Below are 12767 nucleotides of genomic sequence, written 5' to 3' on the forward strand. Positions count from 1 at the left end.
CCTGTATTAATGGCACCTGTTCAAAGCATGGGGGTGGAAACATCATGCTTTGGGGCTGTTTTTCTGCAAAGGGACCAGGTCGACTGATCTGTGTAAAGGAAAGAATGAATGGGGCCATGTATCATGAGATTTTGAGTGAAATCCTCCTTCAATCAGTAAGGGCATTGAAGATGAAACGTGGCTGGGTCTTTCAGCATGACAATGATCCCAAACACACCACACGGGCAACGAAGGAGTGGCTTCGTATGAAGCATTTCAAGGTCCTGGAGTGGACAAGCCAGTCTCCAGATCTCAACCCCATAGAAAATCTTTGGAGGGAGTTGAAAGTCCGTGTTGCCCAGCAACAGCCCCAAAACATCACTGCTCTAGAGGAGATGTGCATGGGGGAATGGGCCAAAATACCAGCAACAATGTGTGAAAACCTTGTGAAGACTTACAGAAAACGTTTGACCTCTGTCATTGCCAACAAAGGGTATATAACAAAGTATTGAGAAACTTTTGTTATTGACCAAATACTTATTTTCCACCATAATTTGCAAATAAATTCATATTCATATAATTCATTCATTTTTTTCTCATTTTGTCTGTCATAGTTGAAGTGTACCTATGATGAAACTTACTACAGGCCTCTCATCTTTTTAAGTGGGAGAACTTGCACAATTGGTGGCTGACTAAATACTTTTTTGTCCCACTGTATGGGCAGTAGCCTGCTGTATAACGGACAGCTCATGGGCCGCCTTAAGCTTGATTTAAGACGCCATCTTCCCATGCTTTTCTGTACTTTTGTTGACCCACATGGCATCCATTTTGGCTCTGATACCCGCAAACCTGAGAGTTACCTAAAAGTGTGGTCACTGGGAGGAACTGTCACAAGTGTTCCCGAGCAGTAGAGTCAAGGTCAGATGACGGTTTCAACAAATGCATTATTGAACTAGGGTTTTGACTAGTGTCAGGCCCTGAAGTACACTACGTCCGATCCCATAGCGGTACTCTGACAACTGTTTTTCCTCGAGCTCACTGGCCTCTCGTCTTATGAAGACTGCAATCTTTCTATAGGAGAGTGCATTGCACTTTGACTGTTTGTCTGTAAATATTTAACTATATTGAGGCCCCAGATATTTCCTTCCTCGGTCCCGTTTTCATCGACTGTGCTTTTTAGGTATTTGTTACTTACCAACATCAGAAAGACTTTCCTTTTTTGTGCAATATAAATCTTTCAAATACACAATGAACTTGGACTTTTCTGAAATGTCAGTGGATGAAGCATTCCTCCTCAAAATGTTGTACATGTTTTCGACATTGGCCTGGAACTAATTTAATTTCAACCATGAAATATTTTGAATAGAATTGTGTTGACCATTAAAATATACAGTAAAGATGCTAATTCTAGTCATTGCCATGGTGTAATGGAAATGGAGCTTTTCAGACAATGTTATGTGTTTCCATCCTCAGTTCGCCCTGTTATTGGGTATTAGAGAAACCCTGTGCCAAATAATGCTCAATGCTGTAGTTGCTAGTCCAATTAACAATTTATGTTTGAAGCTGCAGCACAGGAAACTGAACCATCTCATCCAAAAAGTTGACTCAAGTTTGCCAAAAAGCATCTGGAAACTCCTGGATGATCATCAAGACTCTTGGAAGAATGGTTTATGGACAGATGAGTCAAAAGTATAACTTTTTAACCTCCCGGGTGGCGCAGTGGTCTAAGGCACTGCATCACAGTGCTAGCTGTGCCACCAGAGACTCTGCGTTTGAGCCCAGGCTCTGTCGCAGCTGGCTGCGCCCGGGAGGTCCATGGGACGATGCACAGTTGGCCTAGCGTCGTCTGGGTTAGAGAGGGCTTGGCCGGTAGGGATATCCTTGTCTCATCGCGCACTAGCGACTGCTGTGGCAGGCCGGGCGCAGTGCGCGCTGACCAGGTCGCTAGGTGCATGGTGTTTCTTCAAACACATTGGTGCTTCCGGGGTGGATGCGCACTGTGTTAAAAAGCAGTGCGGCTTGGTTGGGTTGTGTTTCGGAGGGCGCATTGCTCTCGACCTTCGTCTCTCCCGAGCCCGTACGGGAGTTGTCGCGATGAGACAAGATAGTAACTACTAACAATTGGATACCATGAAATTGGGGAGAAAAAGGGGGTAAAATGAAATTATTATTATTAATTTCTTTAAGTATAACTTTTTGGACAACATGGGTCTGATTTTGCCTGGCATAATCCAAACACTGCATTCCACATTAAGAACGATCAAGCATTGTGGTAATGGTTTGGGGATGCTTCGCTGCCTCAGGACCCGGACGACATTTCTTTAAAGTAGGAACCATGAATTCTACAGAAGAATGTCATGAAATCTGTCTGTGAGCTGGCTAAAGCTGAAGTGCACCTGGGTCATGCCGCAAGACAATCCAAAACCCACAATCAAATCTACATGAAAATGGTCAAATAGACTCCCGAGTGGTGCAGCGCTCTAAGGCACTGCATCGCAATGCTTGAGGCGTCACTACAGACCCGGGTTCGATCCCAGGCTGTGTCACAGCCAGCCGTGATCGGGAGACCCATGAGGTGGTGCACCAAATTATCCATGAACCTACCAGGTACAACCTCAAATCCATAAACACGGGCACCCTCATAGATATCAAGCTAACTAACTTGCCCTCCAAATACACCTCTGCTGTTTTCAACCAATATCTCAGCGATCACTGCCTCATTGCCTGCATCCGTTTTGGGTTTGCAGTCAAACGACCACCCCTCATCGCTGTCAAACGCTCACTGAAACACTTCAGCGAGCAGGTCTTTCTAATCGACCTGGCCTGGGTATCCTGGAAAGATATTGACCTCATCCCGTCAGTAGAAGATGCCTGGTTATTCTTTAAAAGTGCCTTCCTCGCCATCTTAAATAAGCATGCCCCATTCAAAAAAATGTAGAACCAAAAACAGATATAACCCTTGGTTCACTCCAGACCTGACTGCCCTTGACCAGCACAAAAACATCCTTTGGTGTACTGCATTAAGATCGAATAGCCCCCGTGATATGCAACTTCTCAGGGAAGTCAGGAACCAATATACACAGGCAATTAGGAAAGCATAGGTTTTTCAAACAGAAAATTGCATCCTGTAGCACAAACTCAAAAAGGTTCTGGGATACTGTGAAATCCATGGAGAATAAGAGCACCTCCTCCCAGCTGCCCGATGCACTGACGTTAGGAAACACTGTCACCACCGATAAATCCACTATAATTGAGAATTTCAATAAGCATTCCTCTATGGCCATGCTTTCCTCCTGGCTACCCCTACCCCGGTCAACTGCCCTGCACCCCCCTCAGCAACTCGCCCAAGCCTCCCCATTTCTACTTCACCCAAATCTAGATAGCTGATGTTCTTAAAGTGCTACAAAATCTGGACCCCAACAAATCAGCCGGGCTAGACAATCTGGACCCTCTCTTTCTAAAAATGATCTGCTGAAATTATTGCAACCCCTATTACTAGCCTGTTCAACCTCTCTTTTGTATCATCTGAGATGTCCAAAGATTGGAAAGCTGCCGCGATCATCCCCCTCTTCAAAGGTGTAGACACTCTAGACCCAAACTGCTACAGACCTACAGTGGGGAGAACAAGTATTTGATACACTACCGATTTTGCAGGTTTTCCTACTTACAAAGCATGTAGAGGTCTGTCATTTTATCATTGGTACACTTCTACTGTGAGAGACGGAATCTAATACAAAAATCCAGGAAATCACATTGTATGATTTTTAAGTAATTAATTTGCATTTTATTGCATGACATAAGTATTTGATCACCTACCAACCAGTAAGAATTCTGGCTCTCAGAGACCAGTTAGCCCTCCTGTTCTCCACTCATTACCTGTATTAACTGCACCTGTTTGAACTCGTTACCTGTCTAAAAGACCCCTGTCCACACAATCAATCAAACAGATTCCAACCTCTCCACAATGGCCAAGCCCAGAGAGCTGTGTAAGGACATCAGGGATAAGATTTGTAGACCTGCACAAGGCTGGGATGGGCTACAGGACAATAGGCAGGCAGTTTGGTGAGAAGGCACCAACTGTTGGCGCAATTATTCGAAAATGGAAGAAGTTCAAGATGATGGCCAATCACCCTCGGTCTGGGGCTCCATGCAAGATCTCACCTCGTGGGGCATCAATGATTATGAGGAAGGTGAGGGATCAGCCCAGAACTACACGGCAGGACCTGGTCAATGACCTTAAGAGAGCTGGGACCACAGTCTCAAAGCAAACCATTAGTAAGACACTACGCCGTCATGGATTAAAATCCTGCGGCGCACGCAAGGTCCCCCTGCTCAAGCCAGCGCATGTCCAGGCCAGTCTGAAGTTTGCCAATGACCATCTGTATGATCCAGAGGAGGAATGGGAGAAGGTCATGTGGTCTGATGAGACAAAAATAGAGCTTTTTGGTCTAAACTCTACTCGCCGTGTTTGGAGGAAGAAGAAGGATGAGTACAACCCCAAGAACACCATCCCAACCGTGAAGCATGGAGGTGGAAACATCATTCTTTGGGGATGATTTTCTGCAAAAAGGACAGGACGACTGCACCGTATTGAGGGGAGGATGGATGGGGCCATGTATCGCGAGATCTTGGCCATCAACCTCCTTCCCTCAGTAAGAGCATTGATGATTGGTAGTGGCTGGGTCTTCCAGCATGACAACGACCCGAAACACACAGCCAGGGCAACTAAGGAGTGGCTCTGTAAGAATCATCTCAAGGTCCTGGAGTTGCCGAGCCCGTCTCCAGACCTGAACCAAATAGAAAATCTTTGGAGGGAGCTGAAAGTCCGTATTGCCCAGCGACAGCCCCGAAACCTGAAGGATCTGGAAAAGGTCTATTTGGAGGAGTGGGCCAAAATCCCTGCTGCAGTGTGTGCAAACCTGGTCAAGAACTACAGGAAACGTATGATCTCTGTAATTGCAAATAAAGGTTTCTGTACCAAATATTAAGTTCTGTTTTTCTGATGTATCAAATACTTATGTCATGCAATAAAATGCAAATGAATTACTTAAAAATCATACAATGTGATTTTCCGGATTTTTAAATAAATAAATAAACTATTGGCCCAGCATCGTCTAGGTTAGGGGAGGGATCTGATAACATCCGTATATCAAAAATATGCAAAAGGAGATTAAATTACAAAGGGGGCAAATACTTTTTCACAGCACTGAAATTGATTTCCGAGGAGTCTACTCTCGCTCTCTCTCTCGCTCTCGCTCTCGCTCTCTCGCTCTCTCGCTCTCTCAGCAAATTAAGGCAGCTTGTACAATCACCTTGAGAGTTGTGGAGGGGGGCAGCAGCTAACCCATAAAACTAACAAAAACCTATGAGAAAGTGTTATATCCCAATACCATAGTAGTGACAAAAGCAGAATATAAGCCCTGTAGCATGACCCACCTCCATAGTGACAATATTAACGTTATAACTAGGGCGTAACCGACTTCTCAGTCTGTAAATGATCACAAAAGAAATGAGCTGGTGTGAGATTTGGGTTTCGTCTAGGCCACGGTGTTGGTCCTAAATCAGAAGAAAGGAGTAGGCCCTGGAGAAATGCAGAGAGGAGTAGAGAGGAGAGAGGAAAGAGGTAGATCAATTATTCACACTTAACACGGCCCAAAGGAGTGGAGGATGGGGAAAGTGAGTGGAAGTGGCTAGCGGTAGCGGCTCATATGCAGTACACTTAGAGGCTATAAATGCCTGGAGATGGTGTACACAGAGGATTCATTGATGATTGAATGAGTGGCTCTTTGGCACCATGTAACTAAGCACAACTGCCGTAGATTCCAGCAGTACACGATGCTCCTTAAAGTGGAACTGACTGCGTTTTAACTACTTTACAGATATGAAACAAACAGAATAATACCAGTCAAAAATATCAAATTGCCAGTGTATGCTTCAAAACCAACTTTATAAGAGGTTTATATTTTACTCATCGCGTACAGTAAGGCATTGTTGGCAGAATAGATGGATGCAGTTCAATGCATGATTCATATAATTCACCGATACATTTTTTGGTAGTCAAAAATATATTGCTATCAAGTTGTAAACCACAGCTGGCATGGTACATTGTTTGCTGCCTTCACCACTTTGGGATGAATTGTTTCAATTTCAATGACTGTAACTTAGGCATGTCAACACAATCCAACTAGCAAGTCAGTCATAACATGGCTAATAGGCTAGCGCCCATGTGTCAAACATAAAGGCGAGTATAAATTAGTCAATAGTTGCTAGATGGTGCACAAGCGAGTATAAATGAGTCGTCAGTAGAAATTTGCTTGTGCATCAGCAGTTTTTACTCTTGTTATGTCCGTCTCTTATAGTCTGTCAATTAGCCCATGTCAGCTAAATGTTTTTAGATTGCTAAGTTAGTTTAGCGGCCAGTTATCTAAACTATCTGTTAACTGTTATCATGGTCAAATTACCATTCATCGGGCCCCTATTGATTTTGTTAGTCGGTCTCACTCAGATATCATATTAAAAACTGCAAAAATGTCTTTCCACCCTATGGCAAAATGTGTAGAGTTGCAGCAAATTAGCTTTAAAACTGTAAAATTTTATTTTCACCCCAATGTATAGAATTGCATGAAATTAACTCTAAAATGAATTGCTGTCAAGAGGGGGGCCACACATTTTTTTGCTCGCAATCTGGGGAGATGGATGTGGGTACACAGACCCGTGAGCTAACTTCGGCCTCTCATGATGGCTTCAGATTTTCTTGTTGCACACACCCTCATCAAAGTTGCCCATCCCTGGCCTAGAGTAACATAAACAAATAAAAATGCTATTATGTTCTTTACCTTCATAAACACAACCAAATGATGATTCTTCAGATAGCATATATGAAATGTATTTATTAGACTGTTAGAATGTTGACCTGTCATTGGCTAGAAGGGGAGTTACATCGAGGCCAGCCGTGTGCTAATGGCGCCGTTCGACAACGATCTCTCGTGGATACTTCTAGGCTGAAAGGCCCGGTGGTTCAAGTGTTAAGTTCTCAAAATGACCTAGATAAAAACATATATCAGTGGTAACATAATAACCACACAACACAAGATTTTTAATATAATAATAATTGTATATAAATGTGTGAATAACTATCTTACTAACATTTACAAATAATGGGAGTAATGATTAAATGGTGAGCAAACTGTTTTTAAATACCTTACACATGGTTTATTATTACTGAATGTTAATATAAAGTGATACCCTGGTTTGGCCATATTTTGGTATAAGCTTCAAGTTGAAGTAGTTCATTTGCTATTTGCAGATATTAAAGGTAATAAATGCATTGACATTCTTTGTTGGAGCTCTCTCACATACACTACAGCACATACATAGTAAAATGAACAGAAAACACATTTACGTGTGTGTAGTAATGGATACATCGTCCAAGCAAAGTTCGTAAACATTCACTTGACTATGCACCTTTACCAGCCACACCTCGGGTTTTCTAGCTAAAACTTGAAGTAGTGGATCCCAGGATTAATTGATATTGAACAGAATAGGACAAACTTTGTCCACATAACAGCTTCACACAATGTTAGACAGACATAAAAATGCAAATATCGCACAGTCATTGGAACATTAGAGATATTGTTCCCTTTTGACATTTGACAAATACATTTCACTCACCATTTCTTTTCATCGTCCTTTTCACAGCTCCCCCCAATTTCACAGACACGCCACCGCAGTATGTTGAGGCCAAGGAAGGCGGCAGCATCACCCTGAGCTGTGTGGCGTCCGGCAACCCCAAACCTTCTGTCAGCTGGATCCGGGAGGGCGAGCCTGTGGAGGACAGCGACAAGTACAAGGTAGAGCCCCGCAGCACCATTTCCTATGTTTGCCCCACCCACTTGATAATGTCCCAATGAAGTCCAAGTAGTTATACTAAGCACAGTGGGGATGGCCATGCTAGAAAGGACAACATTGGCTATTTCATGCAAACTGTTGAGCAAGTCCAGGAGCGGTGCGGATAATGTGTGGGGATAACGTTAGAAGATAGATTACTGGTTAACATTACTGGTAAACATTTGACCTGCCCCATCTTTCTAGTCTATGGCTCTATTCATGGGATTGCATAGTCTGCTAGTTATCTGGAGACGTTCTATCCAATTCCATTTACAACTTTAAAGGGGAGTTTCACCCTGGGGGACCCTGGGTTTGTTTTGATCATGTCCGAGGGATTCCCAGGTCAGTGAGATGTGTTTCTCACATAATTGGCCACAAAAAGGACAGGACTGGGCTTTGCGTGCCGAACGATACACCCTATGGCGACTTATGGTGTATGGGGGGGGGTATGAGATCTGAAAATAAATGTAGTCCTGCTTTGAGGCATTTAGCGAAGTCGTCTTTTGTGTGTAGATATGGTTGTCCTTGTTTGATAGAGCCAACGGGCGTCTTTCAGTGATGTTCCTATCGGCAGATTCATTGCTAAATATACAAGGTGACACATTTTTTTCCAGTCTCTGAAAGTCTACAAGGGTGGTGCTTCCTGCTCAGGCCCCGTCCCTTCCCCAAGATGGGCTTTTTTGAAAGGGAGGTGGATACAACACAAAATACTCTTGGCAAAACTGAAAGAACTGATAGCTTCAAGTGATTAAACACGAATTCAACCATGGAGCATTTTTTTATGTTCTATTAGCTACATGGTGACATTCAACCATGCATGTTTCAGCCGGAATATAGCAAAGAGGATTCGAAACAAAGAGTTCGATTTAGCTCAGCTACAGCTGATGCCAGCACCAAGAGTAGGGTGTTAGGTTACGCAACAAACAATGGACACTATAAGAGAATTCTACAACAACAAAAAGCGCAGTAAACAAATCTGTTTTCACTAAATATAATGTTTTTGTGAGAATACATTTTAAATAATTTGAAAACATTAATGTGGCAGTTGTTACCAATGTAAAAAAAACTGTACGTTATGATATTTACGCGATATGAGCCCAAATGTAAAGCAAGTGCCGTGCTAAGAACTTTCAAATCTATGCGACAGCCCTTTTTGTGAAACCCGCTAAATAGCTGTGTTCATATTTGCTCTTTGCGATGGGTATTCCTCAACCTATCAGAGTAAGATCAATGTGACATTGTATTGCCAAAAAGTATGGGGAAGTCCTGAGTGTGTTTCATGGTCATCGGAGGTCTTTAGTCTTAAATATAACGTCAAACGTTTTTCCTTCGCTTCTGTCATTCAGATGTTTTCCGAGACACCAGCAAACATAGCATGTTACAAAGTAGGGCTTCTTAGCTACGTTTTGATGTATGGGTTGTCAGGGATTCATGTTTCATGACGAGTGCTAGCTTGCTAGCTGTGTGGGAGTGCCTTACTCCGTTCGCTGAACCAGGTGAGAGCAGTGCTGCGCGGCATTTGCTGTATTGCGCCAGCAGCAAAATTTTGTGATTGATGTTTTTATTCTTTCAAGTAAAAACTTCCAGAATTTAGTGGCTACAGCCCTACAATCAATAAAAACATAGCTAAATACCAGTGAATTGAACATGTGTCCCATCGATATTTCTGTGCAACTGGCTAACAGGCAGGTCACTCTCCTAGACTAATTATTTCCTGCAGTTTATATTCCCATCACCAGAGTAACTAAAAAATAACATTACAATGTAACCCATCTCACGTGTAGGCCTGCCTTAGAAGTAATCTGTAGTTAGAATAGTACCGGTCTGTGTTACAGTTAAGACTTATCGAGAAGTGTGTGTCTGTGTTAGGCTGTGTGTTGGTGGGGGTGTGTGAGTGTGTTGGTGGGGGTTCTGTGCGTGAGTGTGTTGGTGGGGGTTCTGTGCGTGAGTGTTGGTGGGGGTTCTGTGCGTGAGTGTTGGTGGGGGTTCTGTGCGTGAGTGTTGGTGGGGGTGCTGTGCATGAGTGTGTTGGCGGGGTGCTGTGCATGAGTGTGTTGGCGGGGGTGCTGTGCGTGAGTGTGTTGGCGGGGGTTCTGTGCGTGAGTGTGTTGGTGGGGGTGCTGTGTGTGACTGTAGGGGTGCTTTGTGTGAGTGTGGGGCTGCTGTGTAGGGGTGCTGCGTGTGAGGGGCGCTCACTCTATCCATTCGTAGCAGTAGGATCATGTCACAACCTGCCCATTTCTTGACAGATAGCTGAACTAGCCTATTGGGTTATTTCAAATGTCATCATGGCAACGGAATTGTTTAGTCAACTGAATGTATTTTTTTTTCCACCACAGAAAATTACTACCAATTTCATGATCACAAATCAGGACGTTACTTCGGACCCATTTGCATTGAATAGGTGCTATTTTATATTGTCAAACTAACAGCAGCGCCTATATGATGTTCTTCCATACAGGCGAGACATGCTGGAGTGATGCTTCTATGCAAATGGTGTTGATCAGTAGGCAAAAAAAATACAAAAAACTCCAAAATGGAAGGCAAACAGATTGTTTGTTTGCTCTCCTTCTCTCTTTCTTTCTCTCTCTCGGAGGACCTGAGCCCTAGGACCATGCCCCAGGACTACCTGACATGATGACTCCTTGCTGTCCCCAGTCCACCTGGCCATGCTGCTGCTCCAGTTTCAACTGGCCTGGGCCCTAGGACCATGTCCCAGGACTACCTGACATGAGGACTCCTTGCTGTCCCCAGTCCACCTGGCCATGCTCCTGCTCCAGTTTCAACTGTTCTGCCTTACTATTATTCAACCATGCTGGTCATTTATGAACATTTGAACATCTTGGCCACGTTCTTGTTATAATCTCCACCCGGCACAGCCAGAAGAGGACTGGCCACCCCACATATGCTCTCTCTAATTCTCTCTTTCTTTCTCTCTCTCGGAGGACCTGAGCCCTAGGACCGTGCCCCAGGACTACCTGACATGATGGCTCCTTGCTGTCCCCAGTCCACCTGACTGTGCTGCTGCTCCAGTTTCAACTGTTCTGCCTTATTATTATTTGACCATGCTGGTCATTTATGAACATTTGAACATCTTGGTCATGTTCTGTTATAATCTCTACCCGGCACAGCCAGAAGAGGACTGGCCACCCCACATAGCCCGGTTCCTCTCTAGGTTTCTTCCTAGGTTTTGGCCTTTCTAGGGAGTTTTTCCTAGCCACCGTGCTTTTACACCTGCATTGTTTGCTGTTTGGGGTTTTAGGCAAGGTTTTCTGTACAGCACTTTGAGATATCAGCTGATGTACGAAGGGCTATATAAATAAATTTGATTTGATTTGATTTATAGACTCCACTGATCAGCCAAAACAGATCAGCCAAAACAAGCTCAATAACTCAATGCATGCACACACACACACTCATATTGAATATGCATTCACCTGTATTGTGAGTAGGCCTATGCCATCTTAATATATCCACTTTTATCAAGAGATTTACCATTCAAATACAATTATTACCATTATGTTATGTAATTTGATTTGTAAAAACAGTCAAATGTATTATTTGATTTTAAGAAAGATGCATGAATGCATACATGATATTGAATATCGGCCTCCATGACCAGAAAAAATCAGTATCGGCCCTAAAAAGTCCATATCGGTCGTTCTCTGAAGCAAAGTATCCAACATCTATTGCTTGCACACGTCCTGTTTCTTTCCATATCAGTGCAAATCAGCTGCCACTTTCCTCTACCGTGATCCGTTGCAAGAGAAGAGACAGCTTACTACCTTGTTTGTCCTCCTTCTCCCCTCAGGGCTACGTAGTCATCATCCCTTTCCACTCTTTCATCCTTTTTCCAATTCATCCTCCCTTCCACTCTTTAGCAATTTGGAATCTGTGCCATATTGCTTACACCCATCACCCATCCAATCCTTTGATGTACAGTACGACAAAGTGCCTAGGGCAGTGGTCACCAACCGGTCGATCATGATCAAATGGTCATTCTCCAAGGCATTCCTAGTCAATCACCAAACATTTCTGTAAAAACAACAACGATAAAGCCTTGCGTTTCTATGTTTTGGGGGTTTTACGCTGTTGGAAGTAGGTGCACTTGATTCAGCAGCCCTTGTGCCGGGAAGGCAAAGTGTTCCCATTTTGAACCATTTCATGTGTCTGAAGGTAGAATGCCTAATATTTAGCTTGTCTGGTAGGCTCGCGTCACTGGGCAGCTCGCGGCTCAGTAGCCCTTCGTAGTCTGTAATAGTATTCAAGCCCTGCCACATCCGACGAGCGTCAGTGCAAGTGTAGTAGGTTTCAATCTTAGTCCTGTATTGTCCCTTTGCCTGTTTGATGGTTTGTCTGAGGGCATAGCGGGATAATTTATAAGCGTCCGGATTAGTGTCCCTTTCCTTGAAAGTGTCGGCTCTAGCCTTTATCTCGGTGCTGATGTTGCCTGTCATCCATGGCTTCTGGTTGGGATATGTACGTACGGTCACTGTAGGGACGACATCGTTAATGCACTTATTGATGAAGCCGGTGACTGAACACAGCTTCTGTGTTCAAGGTAAATGTGCGCTGGAAGTTGCACAGAATTTTCTGAACGTTCAAGTTTGCGCTCAGCAGACCTGAAATTTTTTGAGGGAACATGGCATAGGAGAAACAACATGAATTGGTGCATGAGGCAGAAATAATGCAGTGTGACTTGAGTTTCGCCATCAGCTGGAAGACTGTCCTCTTTTCTTAGTGGAGATTAGGAGGGCGTAGGGACTGGGAGTTGGATGAGAGGCTAGCCTCACCGCTGCTCCGTCCCTCCCCTCAGACTGACCATCAGCTGGAAGACTGTCCTCTTTTCTTAGTGGAGAGAAGGAGGGCATAGGTACGGGGAGTTGGATGAGAGGCTAGCC

General features: G+C 43.9%; 1 protein-coding gene across 3 annotated transcripts in view; it reads left to right on the plus strand.

The window, feature by feature from the left end:
* The window catches only part of igsf9bb (immunoglobulin superfamily, member 9Bb), a 195939-nt gene that overhangs the window by 92830 nt on the left and 90342 nt on the right, over nt 1-12767 (plus strand). For all 3 annotated transcript variants that reach the window (XM_046307239.1, XM_046307240.1, XM_046307241.1), the window contains exon 4: nt 7678-7829. In XM_046307239.1, coding sequence (XP_046163195.1) covers nt 7678-7829 — 152 coding nt within the window. The remainder of the gene's footprint in view (nt 1-7677; nt 7830-12767) is intronic.

Source organism: Oncorhynchus gorbuscha, linkage group LG16 (genome assembly GCF_021184085.1).
Source record: "Oncorhynchus gorbuscha isolate QuinsamMale2020 ecotype Even-year linkage group LG16, OgorEven_v1.0, whole genome shotgun sequence".
NCBI lineage: Eukaryota > Metazoa > Chordata > Actinopteri > Salmoniformes > Salmonidae > Oncorhynchus > Oncorhynchus gorbuscha.